The following is a 20,305-nucleotide window of genomic DNA, read 5'->3' on the forward strand; positions in this document are numbered from 1 at the left end:
TAAATAAAACATAACTTTTAAGTGCATAAACACGACGCTTTTAAGAAAAGGCACTATCCGTCCGGCGCGGTTGCTTTATTGATTGGAACTGACTAATTACAGAGTTAGGCGACTTTCTCCCCTCTTCGCGCTAGCTAAGAGTTGGGCAGAGAATACTGCAAAAGAGATGAGAAGGTATCATCTCTATCCTAGATTGGATGCTGTAAGATAGCCTGACTCTCATAATCTCAGGGAAGCTGAGGATTGCACAGTGGTTCTGATGAAGGAATGGATAATTTTAGCTACAGTCGTTTTACAGATATTTTACATCACCGGCCGCCTTGAAATACGCGGGATTTCAAACTCAAACTTATGAATAACATCTTGACTTATCAATCTAAGCTTTACAACATTCAATTTCACAGTACATTAAACGATACAAAACAATTTAGCCGAGACTGCCCTCATACGAATGTGATCTTTAGTGCTTCCAGAAGATGACTGCTTGTTACGACTCCTGTTGACGACCCTCATTATTGACCCGCTGCATAGCGACTCTTGCAGAACTTCTCTGGCTTTTACGGAACACTCGGGCGTGCACTCCCAAGTTCCGTAACCTTGCGATGATAAGCGACCTGCATCAGATGAGAGGAGGTAATTTTCAAGAATAAAACGAGAATAACTTGACTTCCCTGGTGCGGAGGCTTGCGCGCCTCCGCGGGCGCTCCTGCGCCGATGTGTTGCGTTCCGCGGTGAGCAAGAACGTTCGATGAGAGCCACCTAGCTTGGCAGCGTGATCCCGTGCGTATAGCATCGTAAGAGTCCGACACCAGATACGCAATTCGTTGCGTGACGTTCGTGTGGACCGGAGTAGTGTGACATTGGGTTCACATCCTTCTTGCATAGTGAGACGTACATCTGAGTAGAGGTGACGTGTTGATGCGTTGACATGACCTTGCGTGACCATCCTATGCATCATCCTTCCAGCATACTCGTAATGACGATGATAGCTTGACGTTTTCCGAATCAATACATGAAACTAGAATGTGCGCATCATAATGGAAACAAACCGGTTCTCAACCGGTATGATGGAAGTTGTCAGCTAAGGGAATCGAGAATTGAGCAGCGAGGCAAGGAGTGAAGCAACAAGGCATCGCATCGTGGTAGAGGCGCAGAGCCTCCGGAGCAGGCAGGCAGCTATGGCGGACGAAACATTCCATAAGTTTTTTTGTCAATTGTTAAAACACAAACACTTAACTGGTATGCGGGGACCGGTTAGTCCCCGCAGGTGCACCTGCACCTATGTTGATGTGATGACATCCAGGACACTGATGGACATCTTAGTGGAGGCGCATGCCCTCCTGTGGGCGTAGACGGCTATGGCGGACGGAACATTCTTTGAGTTTTTTCATAATTCATTAAAACAAAAATACTTAACTGGAGTGCGGGGACCGGTTTGCCCCCGCAGGCGCTCCTGCGCCTTCGTAGGAGGACTATGGGGTAATCGTGTGGCAGGTTAGTGTTTTCGTGAATGGGCAAAACACATATTTTGGAAATTGCCCGGGTAAACGTACCGTCCTTCGTTTTTACCGCCACCACTCTTATGTTTCCATCCGCTCCTGCGTGGATTTGTACCACTCGACCGAGCAACCATTTTAGAGGAGGCATGTTGTCTTCTTTTATGAGCACCATGGTTCCCACACTCAAATTGCTCTTTTTCTTTGTCCACTTCGTCCTATTATGTAGATCGGACAAGTACTGCGTGGACCATTTTGACCAGATACGTTGAACAAACGCCTGTGTTTGCTTCCACCTTGGCAGTTGGTTGTCTGGTAGCTCTGGAACTGATGGCTCTGGTATCGCTACAAGAGGCCGCTGGATGAGGAAATGTCCAGGTGTCAACACATCCATGTCCCCGGGATCGTTGCTTAACGGTGTAAGAGGCCGTGAATTAAGGCACGCTTCGATTTGCACCAAAATGGTCTCCAATTCGTCTGGAGTTACGATCTTCAAACCGATTATCCTTCTTAAATGGTGCTTCATCGATTTTACAGCAGCCTCCCAGAGGCGACCGAAATTCGGTGACTTTGGGAGGAATGAAGCGAAACTCGATTCCTTTGTCGGCTGCTGTGGACACGATTGCTTTCTGCGCTTGCTCCGTCATGAAGAGCTGCTGGAGTTCATCCAGTTTGCGTCTCGCTCCTACAAAATTGGTTGCGTTATCGCACATAATGACTTCTGGGATGCCCCTTCTGCCGGTGAATCGCTTCAGAGCACTTATGAAGGCCATAGTAGTCAAATCGCCAACCATCTCAATATGGACGGCAATAGTCACCAGACAGACAAAAATTGCCGCGAAATATTTGACCATGACCCTCTTCCGGATTGGGTAATTAACTTGGAAGGGGCCACAGTAATCCACGCCCACTCGAAGAAATGGTGGCGCAGGTGTCACTCGAATTGCCGGCAAATCAGCCATTAGCTGTTCCTGAACGCTGGGTTTGTTACGAAAACATGTAACACAATCGTGAATGACTCTGCGTGCCAGGCTTCTGATGCTAAGAATCCAATATATCTCCCTTACGCTGGCGATCAATAGCTGCTGACCGGCATGAAGAAGTTGCTTGTGGTAGTGACGCAGTATAAGCAATGACAGAGGATGATTAATGTCGAAGATGATGGGATGCTTTCTATTCGCCGAGATTGGAGCATTCTCCAGCCGGCCGCCGACTCGAATTATGCCATCCACCAGCCGTGGATTCAATGAAACGATGCGGGATGTAGTTTTCACTTCTTCTCTTCTGCTCAGATCCGCAATCTCTTGACCAAAGCATTCTCGTTGAGCGATAAGCGTGAGTCTGCGAATGGCCTCTTCTCGATCAGCATGTGTAAGCGGTCCAATACGTCTTTTTGAGCGGTCTGCTTGGAGCGTGTTATCCTTGAATCTGATCCACCATGCAACAATATTCACTAGCGTATGGAACGACGACGTCCGAGTGAAGATAGCGTTAAACTCTTCAATGTTGACTACCGCAGCAACAGTTTGATCTGATTGTACGTTCTCCTCTAACAGCGCTTCGTCTACTTGCGATCTGGAGACCTCGATCGTCGTTGGCCAGCTCGACTTGTCTTTCAGCATCCAGCTAGACCCGCTCCACCAGAGGGAACAGTTCTTGAGCTGCTCTGGAGTTGCTCCTCGTGATATTAAATCGGCTGGATTATCTATGCCAGGGACGTGGCTCCACTGTCCTTTTTTCGTCAAATGCTGCACTTCGGACACTCGATTCGCTACAAACATCTGCCACCGTGATGGAATAGAAGCTAGCCAGTACAGGACAATCATAGAGTCCGTCCAAAAATAGGCCTCAAACGAACTCGGATTACTTTTTGAAACTGCTACGTACACGTGGGCTAGCAGCAAGGCAGATGACAGTTCAAGCCTGGGGATGGTTTGCAGCTTCATTTTCTTCTTGGTTGAACCTTCCAAAGGCGCCACCCTGGATTTTGCTATCAGCAGACGTGATGTTATCTCTCCATCCCAATGCATCGTATGTAGATACATGCACCGTATGCTTTTGTGGAGGCATCGCAAAACCCGTGCAGTTCAACCGACTTGAGTTCCTTTCGAAATCCAATCCACCGAGGAATCTGCAGCTCCTTTAGACCTTCCAAACAGCTTCGATACTCACGCCACTGTTGCTGTAGATCTGCAGCTAGCTCTTCGTACCATGATATCTTAATCTTCCACAGATGCTGAATGAATATTTTCCCGGCCACAATAACTGGCCCAATGAGACCACTTGGATCGAAAATTCTTGCAAGGTCAGAGACAGCGACGCACTTCGTTATGGGAGACTCATTCCACTCAGGTGCTTTGAAGTTGAAAAAATCTGATTGAGGCTCCCACACAAGCCCCAAGGTCTTGATTACTGCACTTGAACCATCTAACTCGAAAGAAGTTCTTTCGTCTCGATACTCTGGAGGTATCTGCTCGAGAATCTCGGGACAGTTTGAGCTCCATTTTCGCAGGGTAAACCCTCCACCGCGGAGTAGTTCTTGGACGTCTGCACAAAGTGTAATGCCTTCCTCGATTGAATCAACGCCAGAGAGCATGTCATCAACATAAAAATCCTTCACTAACATCTTGGCAGCTGCTGGATAACGATCTCCATCTAATTCAGCCAGGCGACTCAAGCACTTAGTTGCCAAATATGGCGCTGAAGCAGTGCCGTACGTCACGGTACACAGCTCATAGATTCTGATGGGATCGGTAGGGGAGTCACGCCAGAAAATCCTCTGCAATCTACGATCACTAGGCTGTACTAGTACCATACGGTACATTTTTTCGACGTCGGCCACTATCGCGTATTGATTCCATCGAAAGCGTGTGACAATGGATAGCAGATCATCTTGTACTGTGGGCCCAACCATAAGGGCATTGTTGAGTGACACTCCGCTGGTCGTTGCACAAGACGCATCAAAGACGACCCGCAGTTTTGTCGTGGTGCTATCTGGCTTCAGGATGCAGTGGTGAGGAATGTAGTATTGTGGTCCTCCTTCCTCCTCGTAATTCAGCTCTACCATGTGACCCAGTCGACGATACTCATGGATGAATTCCTTGTACATCCTTTTCGTTTCTGGGCTTGCCTCCAGTCTCTTCTCTAGGCTCAAAAAACGTTTCAGTGCTGTGGCCCTTGAGTCTCCCAATCGTTGGATGAGAAACTCCTTCTTCGGTAGCGTTACAACAAATCTACCGGTTGCATCGCGAATGGTTGTTCTGCCGTATATGGCTTCACATGTTGATTCCTAGACTGATAAAACGCTATTCGATCGACAGGTTTCCAGTTCCCAAAAACGCTTGACTAACTGATCCACTTGCTCCGTGCAAAAATTGGCAACCATTGGTCTCGCAATACTCGCTCCGTCTGGTAATTTTCCGCACACAATCCATCCCAACTCTGTATTTAGCAGTAAAGGTCCATTCTGCTGAGGTTTCAGCTTCTCAGTTGATAATACTTCGTAAAACAATCCTGCGCCCACGATGATGTCCACCACATTAGGTACGCAGAAAGTTGGATCTGCTAGCATGATGTCTTCAGGTAACTGCAATCTCTCACGGTTGATTCTCGCGCTAGGTAGAACGGTTGTCACTTGCGGATGAACGTAGAACTTCTCCTCCTTGGCGAATTCAGATATTCTTGAGTGAAGGTGCGCAGTGACCGATTGTTTACACCTTCTTGTAGCCTGGCCAATGCCGCTTACTGAGAAAGACTCCTTGGCTCTTCTAAACTTCAGCTTCTGCGACAGGTTCTCCGACATAAAACTGGACTGGGAACCACTGTCCAGTAAGGCTCGAGCGAGCATAGTACTGCCGAAACTATCTTCAACAATAACTATTGCAGTTGCAAGTAGAGCTGGTCGATCTGATTTGTTGTCAGAAAGAGATGCATTGTAACTTGTACTTTGGGGTTGTGTTGTTGGTGGTGTTCCGTGTTGCGTGTTGCGTGTTTTGTTTCCTTGTGAGGTTGGAATTGTTGGCAATATTTGATCGCTGAGATGGATGGAATTCTTGTGATAGTGGTTGTGTTCCTGAGGTTGAAGCATTCTGTGTATGTATCTGTGGGTTCTGAGGAGGACGTTGGAATCGCTTGACCGGCTGTGGAACTGACTGACGGGAGAAGGATTGAGCTGTGCTTAATGTAACATAGAATGATGCCGTTGACCACACACGCGACACGAACTCCGACTGCATGATTTAGACACGTGACCACGACCTAAGCAGTTAAAGCATAAACGGTTCATCATCACTGCATTTCTTCTTTCTTCAACCTCTAGAGTCTTGAACTTTCCGCACATGAATGGTGAATGCTGATTCCCTCCGCAGAATGGGCAGACGGATTGAGCTTGAAGTTGGATTCCAGTGTAGCTGCCGGCCGGTTTCGTTGTCTTCTTCGGATCCGACTGAAAGCTTTTTACACCAACCGACTGGAGAACGATACAGTGGTTTTTCAGGAACTTTAGCATGGCATTATACGTTGGAACATCTCGTGATCGATGCTCGGTTTCCCAGAGTCTCAGAGTTGTAGTGTCCAACTTGCTCGCCAGCATGTATGCTAAAATCGTGCTCCATTTAGCAGTTTCTTCTCCCAGCTTATCAAGCATTTGAAGATGTTTATTAAATTCACTTAAAATGTGATTTAGTGAATTGAAGCATTCCTTGCATACTGGCTCCAACGCAAAAAGAGCGTCCAAATGCGATTTGACCAAGAGCTTCTTGTTTTCATACCGTGACTCAAGAGCCTGCCACGCTATGGTATAGTTGACTGCGGTCATCTCGATCGACTCTATCTCTTGGAGAGCTTCTCCGGAAAGGCATGAACGGAGATACGTGAATTTGTCAATCGCTGATAGTTGACTATTGTTCGCTATCAGGTTCTTGAAGGAATCGCGAAACGTTAACCAGTCCCGCAGGTTTCCTTTGAACAACGGCAGCTTCAGTTCTGGCAGTTTCACATGGGATAGCTGTTGCGTCGCCGTGGCTGCAGGTGCAGCTTCATTAAGTTGATTAGGACTCGAATACAGGCCTGTAACTGTCGTCTCAACGTGAAGTACTCGTCGACAAACTCCTTCATAACGTGTTCGTTCTGCTTCTCCCGCTTCTGGACCCGTGATGCTTTGTCCTGCTTGCCCTCCTCCTCATCGAGCTCAACATCTTCCAAAAGCATTTCGATTTGCGTGCGAACGTCACAGAACATCTCGAAAGCCTCGTCAAGTTTTGTGATTCTAAACGGAACTGTATCCCCATCACGAGAATCCTCATAATTAGACACGAAATCCTTGGTTGAAGCGACGATAATCTTGATTTGTCTCTCCTGTTTCGATAGTTTCCGCAATTCGTTATCAGCAGGGCTTGTAAAAAGTGCAGATTTGTGAATATACTCTATGATAATTTGTTGCATGGAAATTCTCAGATTCATCGAGAGAGAGGAGATACACATATTCGATGTACTGTGTTTGTCGCACAAATACTGCACGAGAGAGTTGTCGTGCTTCATTTTGCGTATGAAGTATTGTTGCTCGGTGTTGCAACCTACTCACAACATCATTTAGCGACAAAGCTTCTCTCTCGCTTTGCTTGTGTTGCTGGCATTATTTACTGGTTTGTTTTGCTCGGAAGTTCCATTTCTACGGGTCGGGACCGAGAAGGATTGCTTCATGCTACAACATGGCACTGAGGAGATACATGTTTAATTCGTTTAGTACTGTAGTAAGAGAGCGTATAAACACAATCAACATACGTTCACAATTCGCACGCTGGAAGCGTGCAATAATATAATGGTGGAGCATAGGGAATGCACTTAAATTTTGAACTATAAAAACAAACTTATTAACGGGTGGCCACTAAAAAACGAGAATTTCAATAATTCAATTATTTCTATGAGAACATTAATGCTTTCAGAGAAATAATACCTTATGCCATCAAAACAGGAAGTACTGTGGCGCGCATTGCACAGTACTTTTAAGCGAACAAAGATTGTGGGAAAAGTAAACGGTGGACAATATTAAGCGTGAAAATGTTTCGAAAACTGCTAAAGTATTGTTGGTCTACTGAGCTCCATTGTATACAAACGTGATTTGAAGGCCAAAGACACGAATCAACTCATCAATAGGATAAGAAGCAGCATGGCATGAAATGGCATGCGTTAAACTACGCCGCGCAGCGGACCACGAACCCTACACTATCATTCATCAATCTATGTTTAAAAACTAAGGAGTAGTCTTTATAATAACGTAAATCAAAAGATATTTTAGTTACCAGATGAAGATTGTCGCTGTCGTCGCTGTCCGGAACATCTTTTGCTGGCGAGGATAGGGGAGCTAAATGTCAAAGAAGGAAAATCCATACGATTTGAAAGCTTGGTAACCAACATGTTCCGGACAACAGAATAAAGGGAACCGAAGCGACAATCTTTATCTAGTAACTAAAATATCTTTTCGTAAACCAGATTGAGCTGCACTTCTTTGCATTTTTTTTCCCAGCCATTTTTTCCATTCCCGCCACCCATTAGATGTGTTATTTTCAGGGAATGTAAAACAACAACATTGCTAATGACAACAACATTTTCCTTTTTTGTAAATGTTAGGACAAACTCAACTCGCAATAAACGTTTGTCCCAAACTGCAACAGAATAGGACAATGATCGCCTGCCGCGCATTTCGAGAGTTAATCGATTTTCGACGATGTGTGTGTTAGGTTAAATAAGTATCAGTTATGGACTGAAAGTCTCCTTAATAAAGAAACAAAAAAAAAGTATCAGTTATCAATGTTTAGACATAAACTTAACCATCTGTTACAATAATTTGTGTTTTACTTCTGAAATATACAAGTTATTGCAGTTTGGAAAGTTCCCAACATATACCTCTCCATGTTTGTTGCAAATGTTGCAAATAAACTGCAATTCAGCGTTGTCTTTATCCTCTGCAGATAAGGGCAAAGACAAAAGATATTTCAGTTACCAGATAAAGATTGTCGCTGTCGTCGCTGTCCGGAACATCTTTTGCTGGCGAGGATAGGGGATCTAAATGTCAATGAAGGAATTTGACAGTTAGGTACCACACATATTTCGGACAGCAGAACAAAAAGAATTGAAGCGACAATCTTTTTCCGGTAACTAAAATATCTTTTGCAAAGATTTATCGCTCTTCTCTTTTATAACATTGCTTGTTTTTTTGCAATAGAAAATTTTGGATATATTTTTTAAGTAGTTGAAAGTTGTGAAATTCTACAAAGTTGTTTGAAAGATCAAAGCCATTGTGGACAACATCTAATTAGTACGGAATTCATCCACTTGGCGGCGCTAGCGTATATGACACTACCAGTTGAATTAGATATCTCGGAATCTGTGAAATTTAGAGGATTGTGATTTTCTACAAAGTTGTTCGAAAGATCAAACCCATTGTAGACAACATCTAATTAGTTCGGAATGTATCCACTTGGCGGCGCTAGCGTATATGACACTACCATTTGAATAAGATATCTCGGAATCTGTGAAATTTAGAGAGTTGTGATATTCTACAAAGTTGTTCGAAAGATCAAACACATTGTGGACAACATCTAATAAATTCGAAATTCATCCGCATGGTGGCACTAGCGTCTATGGGACTACCAGTTGAATACGATATCTCGGAATCTGTGAAATTTAAAGAGTTGTGACATTCTACAAAGGTGTTCGAAAGATCAAACCCATTATGGACAACATCTAATTAGTACGGAATTCATCCACTTGGCGGCGCTAGCGTATATGACACTACCAGTTGAATTAGATATCTCGGAATCCGTGAAATTTAGAGAGTTGTGATTTTCTACAAAGTTGTTCGAAAGATCAAACCCATTGTAGACAACATCTAATTAGTTCGGAATGTATCCACTTGGCGGCGCTAGCGTATATGACACTACCATTTGAATAAGATATCTCGGAATCTGTGAAATTTAGAGAGTTGTGATTTTCTACAAAGTTGTTCGAAAGATCAAACCTATTGTGGACAATATCTTATTAGTTCGGAATTCATCCACTTGGTGGCGCTAGCGTATATGACACTACCAGTTGAATTATATATCTCGGAATCTGTAAAATTTTGAGAGGTGTGACATTCTACAAAGTTGTTCGAAATATCAAACCCATTGGGAACAACATCTAATTAATTCGAAATTCATCCGCATGGTGGTTAGCGTCTATTTGAACGAAATATGCACATTCTACGAATGGTGCAATGAAAGTCTATTGCAACTGAATGTAAAAAAATGTAACCTTATATCATTCAGCAGAAAAAGAACAGCATCAAATCTCTCGATTAAATTAGGAAACCAGGTTGTAGAAAAATGCGATAGAATTAGGGACTTGGGAATTATCTTAGACTCTAAACTAACGTTCATCGACCACTACAACACCATTATTCATAAAGCGAATAATATGATGGGTTTAATAAAACGTTTCTGCTATAACTTTCATGACCCATACACAATTAAAACATTATATATTGCTTATGTAAGGAATATTGCAGCATTGTATGGTCTCCATTTTCAATAACACACAAAGAGAGATTAGAATCAGTACAAAAACAATTCCTATTATTTGCTCTTCGTAAATTAGGCTGGACAACATTCCCACTTCCATCATATGAGGCACGCTGCAAGCTTATAAACATTCAATCTTTGAAAGAGTGTCGTGAAACTGCAATGGTTTCATTTATTAACGATATAGTTTCGCAGCGTATTGATTCAACAAAAATTTTATCGAAATTAAATTTCTACATACCATCTCGACAACTGCGTCATTGACATACATTTTTAATTAATCACTGCCGTACAAAATATGCAAAATTCGGACCTCTCAATCAGATGATGGCCATCTATAATCAACACTGCGAAACTATTAAATTTGCAATGTCTCGGCAGAACCTAAAAAAATATTTTGTCACAATTCGAAACCTACACATCTAAATTTACATTAAATCGCAAAATTAAACACTACTTAACCAATCTATTTTTATTTTTATACACTATAATACCGTGATGCTTTTTTGTTTCACCCGGCAAAGCATATAGGACGTCAATTTTAAAATGCTTATTAGAAATTTAAAACTCGTTTTAGCCAAAAATAGTTAGATTTTTCGGGTTAGAAGTTTGATTTACTTTTAGATTAATAACACGAAAGTCGAATTATTTCGATTAAAAAACATGTGTTGATAAGTAGCCTAACATTCCAAAATTCTAACCATACATATTCAAAAGATTTCAGTATAACTCTCCATCCAACTCCATCTCCGCGAGATGGCAGCAACGCGGCTTCGTCAAGGCGAATTAATTCGGAATTCATTTGCTTGGCGGCACTGGCGCATATAGGTATACCAGAATTAGATATCTTAGAATCTCAAAAATTTAGAAAGTTGTGATATTGCATAAAGTTGTTCGAAAGATCAAAATCATTACGATGAACATCTCATTATTTCTAAATTCATCCGCCTGGCAGCGCTTGCGCATATGAGATTATCAATTGAATTAGAAATCTTGGAATCTGTAGAATTTAGAGAGTTGCGATATTTCACAAAGTTGTTAAAAAGATCAAACCCATTACGCAGAACATCTAATTAATTTGAAATTCTTCCTCTTGGCAGCGCTAGCGTATATGAGATCACCAGTTGAATGAGACATCTAGCAATCTGTAGAATTTAGATAGTTGTGTTTTTTACAAAGTTTTTCGAAGGATGAAAACTATTACGGTGGACGTCTGATTAATTCAGAATTCATCTGCTTGGCGGAGCTGGCGTATATGAGAGAATTAGATATCTCGGAACTTATAAAAAATAGATTTGTGATATTACACCAAGTTGTTATTTATCAGAATCTGTTTATTTCTGAGAGTTGTGATGTTCCACAGAGTTAGAATGATCAAAACCTTACGGTGAATTAAGTCCTTAACTGGGGATTGATTTTTTAGGTGGCGGAAACGCACATGAAGCTACCAATTTAATTAGATATCACAGAATATGTATCATTTAGAGAGTTATGATTCTCTATAAAGTTGTTCGGAAGGTCAGAACCATTATATTTCAAAACTCATTATTATGGTATTCATCCGCTTGGTGGCGCTAGCGTACACAAAACTAGTGGAATATGTGAAATTTAGAGAGCTGTGATGTATTCAATCACTATCAACAACCACCGCTGCTGCACCATCGATGATTGCCCCCAACGCCATTTCGCCGTTTTCGCAGACAAACAGAAATAACACTCGTCAAACTTCCATCGTTCACTGATTTACTGGTCAATTCAAATAATCATTAGTTGGCCAATTGATTACTCGTGGCGTACGCATCGTGATTTGCCAAATTAACTGAAATCAACAGTTGTCGTTAGTGTTTGAACGACGATGAATTTGATGAGTGAATGTTCAATATGTTATGTCTGTTTGTCTGTGCTTTAACGTAATGTTTTCGACCTTTCGAACAAACTTTGTAGAAGACGGCTTCTTTCTAAATTGAATAGATTCCCAGATATCCTATCTTGCCTAAAGACACTTGTACACTAACGCCGTTGGGTGGATGAATTCTGAACTAAACTATTCTTTAACGTGATGGTTTTGACCATTTGATCTTTCTAAATTGAATAGCTTCCGAGATATCCTACCTTGCCGAAAATCTCTTGTACACTAGCGCCATTGAGCGGATGAATTCTGAACTAAACTAATCTTCACCATAACATAATGGTTTCAACCTTCCGAACAACTTTTTAGGAGACGGCTACTTTCTAAGTTGAATACATTCCAAGATATCCTACCTTGCTGAAAGTTTTATGTACACTAGCGCCTTTGGGTGAGCGAATTCCGAACTAAACTTATCTCCAACATAATGGTTTTGACTTTTCGACAAACTTTGTAGAAGGCGATGAATTTCTAAGTTAAATAGATTCCGAGATATCCTACCTTACCGAAACTCTCACGTACATTAGCGCCGTTGGGTAGATGAATTCTGAACAAAACTAATCTTTAACATTTGTTTTTTTTTTTGCAGAATACAGCTATTTGCTAAATTGAATAGATTCTTAGATATCCTACTTTGCTGAAAATCTTATGTACACTAGCGCCTAATTGCAGTAACTTAAACTAAATGAATGGAATTTTGTTATTATTTAGTCTAAGTTACTGAAACTATAGCTATAACTCCGTTACTAAAGGAATTCAAACAACGAACCATTAGACAAAGTTGTAGAAAAGCCTTCGCACTAGAAGTCTCACATTTTGAAACTCAGCTTTTGGGATGAGTTATTGACAAACTGCTAAATGATTGATAATATCCCTGACTTTAGGTCTAGATTCCGAGATATCTTATCTTATAAGTCTCATGAAAATGAAATAAACTAATTCTCAACAAAATAGTTTTGACCTTCCGAAGAACTTTGTAAAATACGACTACTTTCTAAATCTAACTGCCCATGCGAAATATCCATATGAATCTTAATTTCAGTTTATCACGATTTGATCATCCTTACCATTGACTTTCGCATGAGGAAATATCATATAAACCCGTCGGAAACGACAACGAACATATCTGCTGAAGGAATGAAGAAAATCCATCCAGCCGTTTTCGAGTTATGCGAATACGAACACAAACCATTTCATTTTTATTATAGGTACCTATAGAGAAGAAGATAGAAGAAGACTAGTCGACCCAGCAGACGTTCTCCTGCATAGTAGGCGAAAATGCGCGTTCTGAGCTGCCCATGCGAAATACCTTAATTTTAGTTTTTCATAATTTCTCCACCCTTACTCGTGATTTTCGCATGAGAAAATAAAAATATCATATAAACCCGTTGGAAACGACAACAGATATAGGGGAACTGTTCCGTTTTCCATCTCACTGAACATATATTAATCTCATCGCAAAACAAAGAAATACAGCACCAATCTCGTGGCTTCTTTTTGCTAACACGCGTGCTCACTGCTGAAAAAAAATACAAAAATAAGAAACAAACCATATTCCTTTTCATTGCTTTGTTTTTGATGGGGTGGAAATAGGAGCTATGGAATGAAGTGCCAAACCGTTCCCCTATTTGCTGAAGGAATGTAGAAAATCTATCCAGCCGTTTTCGAGTTATGCGGATACGAACACAGACCATTTCATTTATTAGGGGTTTGGCAGGTTTTGTTCTATTACTGTCAGGGGCGTTTTTGTTGTCCAAATTTTATGAAATTCGGCCACAATATTCTTTGATATGCAAAGAATGTTTAGGTTAAATTTGAGCATAATTGGTTAAAGAAAACCCCCTGACAGGGACAATAATAGAACAAAAACTGCAAAAGCCGTCATCTCCCCTATATAGAAGATAGATTATACCCAATTAGTCTCTAGCCCTTCGAAACAACCGCATTTTTTTGTTGCGCGTGTGGATCAAAACTGCTTCGTAAAAACATGTATTCAGAGAGAAGCGCTACATTTGTCTCGTATATTGCAGCCTGAGAACAGTTGCAAAATTTAGAATTGTTTTGCTTTGTTATGTATCAACTTCTATCGTAATACAACGCAGGAGTGACATCTACACAAGAGTTCCTTACAATCGCTTCCCTCGGTAGGCGATCAAATAACGAACATGTATTATTCAGTAGCTTATGTGTGACAAGAGCATCGAAGCTTCGTGTTGCTTGCCGAATTTGTTTCCTCACTACCACTTGCTGCTTGTGAAGCAAGCAAGAGAATGAGGCATGCGTGATTTGCTCATCTTCATTGGGTTGCAAGCCCTGGTTATCAGCCATGGTATGCCACTTGCACTTGCACTCATCTATTTAGCACTACTCACATTCACAGTTCCACAGCGACTCGCGATTGATTGATCGAATAGCGATTGACAGAAACCCAACAGACAGAAATGGAAAAACTGCTGATCAATTAAGCATTTTCAAAACCTCAATAAATCAGAAAATCGACTCAGCGAATCAAACAAAATCCCATATACCCTCAACAAGTAACACATGCAACTTGCTCGACTTTAGACGGCTGCCTAGCAGCATGCAATCAATGCTCGTCTGTTTAATTGTTCGAACAATAGATACCCCAAAGTAAAACATGCAACTTATCTTGCTTGTCGCTCCGTCGACATAATCAGCTTGGTACAAACGCTCGGCAACATCCAGTTCCAACTCCAACAGCAGCAGCACTCGATGGTTTCTTGGTGACGATCAGCAACAACAGCAACATTCGGTATGCACAGGCCAGGATCAACAACAGCAGCAACAGGATAAACCAGCACGATAGTCTCCGCCAGGTAACAGATACACTTTCTTTTCCAGTTCACTTCCCAATAGAATGATTATTCTTCACCACTTTGCTCGATTGGCCGTACAAACTACTAATGGCGAACTATCCTCCTGTAGGCATTCAATCAATTGGCGGCAAATGTCCACAAAAGCCAGTACACATAAAGCACGATTCGTCCCTTTGCTTGTTGTTCAATACGACCGGGCACTTTCACAGTAGGTCTCAGACCAGAACTATAGACACTGTCCGTTAAACAATACGTATAGACGGATAGCGTATCACATCACAATATGGATACCGCAATCGAATTAGCACACGACGATTTGCTATCGATAATCCGCGCGATATTCAAGATATGCACTTTGTTTAATATCCGCTTCCAAGGACCAAATGTAAAATTAACGTCTTCGATTTTTCGGCACTGGTTTTAAATAAAACATAACTTTTAAGTGCATAAACACGACGCTTTTAAGAAAAGGCACTATCCGTCCGGCGCGGTTGCTTTATTGATTGGAACTGACTAATTACAGAGTTAGGCGACTTTCTCCCCTCTTCGCGCTAGCTAAGAGTTGGGCAGAGAATACTGCAAAAGAGATGAGAAGGTATCATCTCTATCCTAGATTGGATGCTGTAAGATAGCCTGACTCTCACAATCTCAGGGAAGCTGAGGATGGCACAGTGGTTCTGATGAAGGAATGGATAATTTTAGCTACAGTCGTTTTACAGATATTTTACAAATTGTATTAAAATCTTCCGAAGTTGTATATGCCGAATTATTATACAGTTCCTGTAAGGTTCTTATGCAGAACTGTATAAAAATCTGCCATCCGCTGGTTGGGTGTAGGAATCCCAGTTATAGCATACAACATACAGTTTGCCGCAGACCTCTTCTCAAGAAAAAGGGAGATTTCTACGCTCGGGTATTAAATTTAGGCACCACTCAAACATTCTCTCTAGCCTTCCAAACAGTAGTGAACGGAGTATGAAAAGTATGGGTCCCGCAAAGTGAGATGGCTCGGCTCACTCCTCACCGATATGGTTCGCACTTAGGATTGCGGTCCATACAGTGAGCTGAAATACGGGAATAAGATCTTCGGATCGGATTGTAACTGGCATATGATGAGTTGCCGTTTCGGATCTGCAAAGCAGATATTCCTGCATTGTAGATTCCTTTGTTCTCCATTCGTTTTTGGGCCTGAGATGAGGCAAACTACAAGGCTCGAACAATCACTTTTGTGAAGGCAAGCAGTTAGACCAGCGACTGCAAGTAAGAGTAGTGTTTGGAAGTTGAGGACAACGTAGTAGTTATTGGAAGTTCTTATTAATTAACTGAATACCAGATTAGATTCATCGCACCCAGGACACGTCAGTTGCGGTGTCTATAGCGCACACCTCACGAACAAATCTAGTTTTTTCGAGTTTTTCGTGATCTCTACGATCGAATATAATACGGACTAGTGACAGAAGTGAGGAAGAAGCAAACAGTGAAAGTTTGGCGAAAATCGTGGTAAAACGGCTGAAGAGGGAAGTTTATTGTGCTCAGAGTGTCTTACCGACAAAACAAACCGGCGTTGTCTGGCCGTTCGGTCGTTTTCATTCATCTTTTCAATGGTGCTGGTTGGTGACGCCCAGAGAGTTTTTCGGCATAAAATAAATCGGCGAAAAGTTTTGATAAATCAAAAATCATTGCAACAAAATCTACGAGTGGCTTCGAATACAATACAGTGTGGTCGTAAGTGTCGCACAGTGTGTGGCAATTTTGTGAACACTTGTCTAGAAAATTATTTTTATACAAGTATTTTGAGAGTTAGGGTAGGTACAAGACCGTTACCAACTATTTTGGTAAGTGTAGTGGAAAATGGCAGCCACTAGTAGCGGTGATCCGGAGGTCTATAGGACGAGATTACCGATGTTCATACCTACTAATAAATTCGGTGAACTGACATTCTCCAACTAACTGGAAAGATGATGCTCAACTCCCGACGAACCCGTATATCGTGGGAAAATCTGTCGAGATGTGCACAGGTGGACCAATCGAATCCGGCAAATCCGAAGCTCAAGGAACAAATATACTTTGAGAATTGAGACCCGTTCAGGTAAACAGGCTACTCCGAGAAAACTCATCGACGAAACGAATGTGAGTTACCCCATCCAAGCTTGAACAGCAGATGTGTCATCTTGCTACGAGCTATTGAGAATGGAGGAAGAAGATATTTTGGCAGAGATGACCAAAGACGGCGTAACCGTGCAACGTATCACCAAGAACGAAGGTGGCAGAGAGGAATACGCCGGCGCTAATCCTCACCTTCTGCAAGACCACGTATCCAGATTTTCTCAAAGTCGGCCTACTGCATGTGCCACGAGACCATACTTCCGAATCCGATGTTGTGCTATAGTGCTTCAACTATGGTCACACTCGAGCTCGATGTCCAGGACCACAACGATGCTACAATTCGTGAACCCACGGCGAAGAGGAATGGCGAAGCATCTTTCTGTCAAAATTGTAAAGGTGATCATCGTCCCTAATCGTCAATGCCCAATCTATCAGAAAGAGATGAAGGTAATCAGAATAAAGGTGTAAGATAACGTAACATTCTCAGAGGCAAGGAAGCGTGTCGATTACAAGCAGGAGTAACCATGCTCAGGCTGCGTCTCGACAAAACGAATTTGAGAAAAGGCTGAAAGAACTGGAAATGCGATGAAATCAAAGACAGGAAATTGCCAAGCTCCGCAACGAAAGCAAACGAGGACGAGAAGATAAAAATAATGTCTAACATCATCGAACAACTGAAACAAGCAAGCTACCACACAGGAAAAATCGCGCAGAGATCAAAGTGACAGCCTGAGAAACCGCAGCTCAGCAAGGAACAAGTACGACCCACACGATGACAGGCCCTGTACGATCCCGAAACAACTCCCAGCCGTACAAGAAACAAAGCGGAGTCGTACACTGAAATGCAACTACGTCAAATCGACCATCTCACCAGACCAAGTCCGCGCCGAAGAAAACCGCTACCACGTCATACGATCTCACTCAGATGGAGCACTCTAGTGAAGAATCTGAGTTATGGAGAAATCCCAAAATCAGAATATTCGATAATTCTAACACTCAAAACCGTTTGGCATAATGATGACCCTTGCACGAACACGGACAATGAGACTAATCGGTTCGAAAGAGGGAATGTGAATTTTCGACGCAAGTGCAGAAGTTGGAGGAGCCATTCGGGACGACTTACCCCAACCGTCAATGGTGACACCTCTGTAGCCGATGAAACAGGATATACAACCACGACACGGAAACTTGGAATAGACGGCTGGGACAAGGAGAATCCCTCTTTGCCTTTGCAGCCGCCCTACTCAAACTCAATCTACGCCAACGCTTGAAGAACAGCGAACCACCAACGAACGTACTACAAAAGTCTGTCCACAGTGCTGGCTGGTGCCGGTAGTGGAAACAATCGTAGTAGTTTCGGAGATGTACCGTGGACAAGACGTCCCAGGTCAGTAATCATATACTCCAATGCAAACAGGTACCTTGCCCAATACCCTTTCAGATGTCCGCCATTACGCAGCAAAACCTCATCCAAAGAAAACTTTTCAAGGACCAGTCGGATAAACATTACACAAAGTGCCGGTCGTTGTCGGTATTGGTGATACTAGTGTGATGGGTTCGACATCGGCTGGCACTGTGGGGTAAATCGTCCCACAGGCAAGTTCTGTTCACACAAATCTGTTGAGGTTACTGCCGCATCTTCCTTTTCACAGCTGGTCGATCTACCCATCAGCAGGAACACGGAGCTCATCAGTCTCATCAGCGTCGCCCACCATTCGATCAACCCTGACAGTCACACTGATGGCTGTCGCACGCAGTGGAACCTGCGTTGACTCAGAGCCAATATCAGTGAATTAAAGCCCTTATAACCGACCTCGAACCGTGTGTAATTGCACTGCAAGAGACCAAGGTGAATCAGACCGTTGCACCACCGAACTTCCTTGATAGCAACTACACCACTTTAGAATCAAACAACGTGCATTACTGGCAACACGGGTAGGTCCCTATACGTGAAGGTATACCGTTCGAGAGACTGCAAGTGAACACCTTTACATCTTGTCGTTGCGCGCATTTACGCAACAATTCAGGTAACCGTGTTTCATCATATTCCGCCGATTTCAACTCAGTGTCAGGTAGATTTGGGTGCATTATTCGATGAGCTAGAAGCGGTTCTTTTCCTGGGTGACTTCAACGCGCATCATCTAGCGTGGGTTCGTTATCGTCAACTGCGCTGGGTAGATACATCGCCGAAACGACATTAGACAAGGAACGTGATCCTTAACGGTTATCCAACTCGAATTGATCCAGACGGGTAATACTTCAGCAATCGACTCAACTTTATGCTCAGCTCGGTTGGCTGGTCGGTTTACATGGCGAACCCTGTCAGACACGCACAACAGCGACCACTTTCCGATAGCGGTGTCCATACCCGGTTGGTCGCGCTCCCGAACAGCGCGACAAAATGGCTATACGATCGCGCTGATTGGCCGTGTATGAACATATAACTGCTCAAACCATCCGTCCAGACGTTGAGTGGAACGTGGAAGCTTCACCGAAAGATAATCGAGCGGCAACTCTGTGCCATACCACGATCCAGCGGCCGAGTAGGCCCAAAAGCTGTACCTTGGTGGTGCCCGAAACAAAGGCGCAACTGGCATCGGCGAAAATGCCTTCGATCTCTACGGCGGTTAAAAAACAAAATCCTGACCAACCCGAAGCATTGGCGAGGTTCCAGGAAGCCAGAGTAGGCACGAAAGTGGTCAAACAAGCAAAGGAGCAATCATGGGAAAAGTTCGTGGAAAGAATCACACCCAGCAGTACGACGACCGAACTGTGGCGAAGGTTAATACTCTGCGAGGCAGCCGACAACAGCGATCTGTTGTAATCAAAAGCGCGGATGGATTACAAACAACCCTGAAGAAGTTGCTGAAGAATTGGCCGAATATTACAGCAAGAGGTTGCTACCCAGCTACCCCTTATTTTTCCAAAAGGCAAAGGTAGTAGCTGAGCGAAACCCATAAATTATTCGCCAAACACGATGATGTGTACAACGCTGACATCTCCCTAACGAGCTCCTGTGGGCTCTTGATAAAGGACGGACTTCAACAGGACCTGATCTGTGATACCCTTGCTTCAACGTCTTCCGCCGTCCGTAAAATCATCCTCCTTGAGCTTTTAATAAGATCTGGTCCGAAGGCGAATTCCCAACCAGCTGGCGAAATGCCATCATCGTTCCCATACCAAAATCAAACTGCAGCGACAGCGGACCTGCTGCGTTTCGTCCAATCTGCTCACCAGCTGCATGGCGAAACTGTTTGAACGGATTATAAACCGCCGGTTGATCACCGAACTGGAGTCGACGGGTCGTCTTGACAAGCGTCAGCATGCTTTTCGCTGGCCGAGGGCTGACCTACTTTGCTGAGTTGGAAAAGTATCTACCAACCGCTGATGAACAGCTTTAGT

The 20,305-nt window shown here is 43.0% G+C and overlaps 2 protein-coding genes across 2 annotated transcripts; both read right to left on the bottom strand.

The window, feature by feature from the left end:
* Positions 1 to 1,930: 1,930 nt before the first annotated feature.
* LOC134202148 (uncharacterized) lies at positions 1,931 to 3,442 on the bottom strand. The gene has a single exon (XM_062677196.1). It carries the CDS (start codon positions 3,440 to 3,442, stop codon positions 1,931 to 1,933), a length of 1,512 nt encoding a protein of 503 aa, XP_062533180.1.
* A 62-nt stretch (positions 3,443 to 3,504) lies between these two features.
* Positions 3,505 to 4,605, bottom strand: LOC134202149 (uncharacterized). The gene has a single exon (XM_062677197.1). It carries the CDS (start codon positions 4,603 to 4,605, stop codon positions 3,505 to 3,507), a length of 1,101 nt encoding a protein of 366 aa, XP_062533181.1.
* Between the last annotated feature and the right edge of the window lie 15,700 nt (positions 4,606 to 20,305).

This window comes from Armigeres subalbatus, unplaced genomic scaffold (genome assembly GCF_024139115.2).
Source record: "Armigeres subalbatus isolate Guangzhou_Male unplaced genomic scaffold, GZ_Asu_2 Contig1038, whole genome shotgun sequence".
NCBI lineage: Eukaryota > Metazoa > Arthropoda > Insecta > Diptera > Culicidae > Armigeres > Armigeres subalbatus.

What these genes read in the sequence shown, in the direction of transcription:
- LOC134202148 (XM_062677196.1), bottom strand. Translation starts at nt 3,442, where the DNA reads ATGAAGCTGCAAACCATCCCCAGGCTTGAACTGTCATCTGCCTTGCTG.
- LOC134202149 (XM_062677197.1), bottom strand. Translation starts at nt 4,605, where the DNA reads ATGTACAAGGAATTCATCCATGAGTATCGTCGACTGGGTCACATGGTA.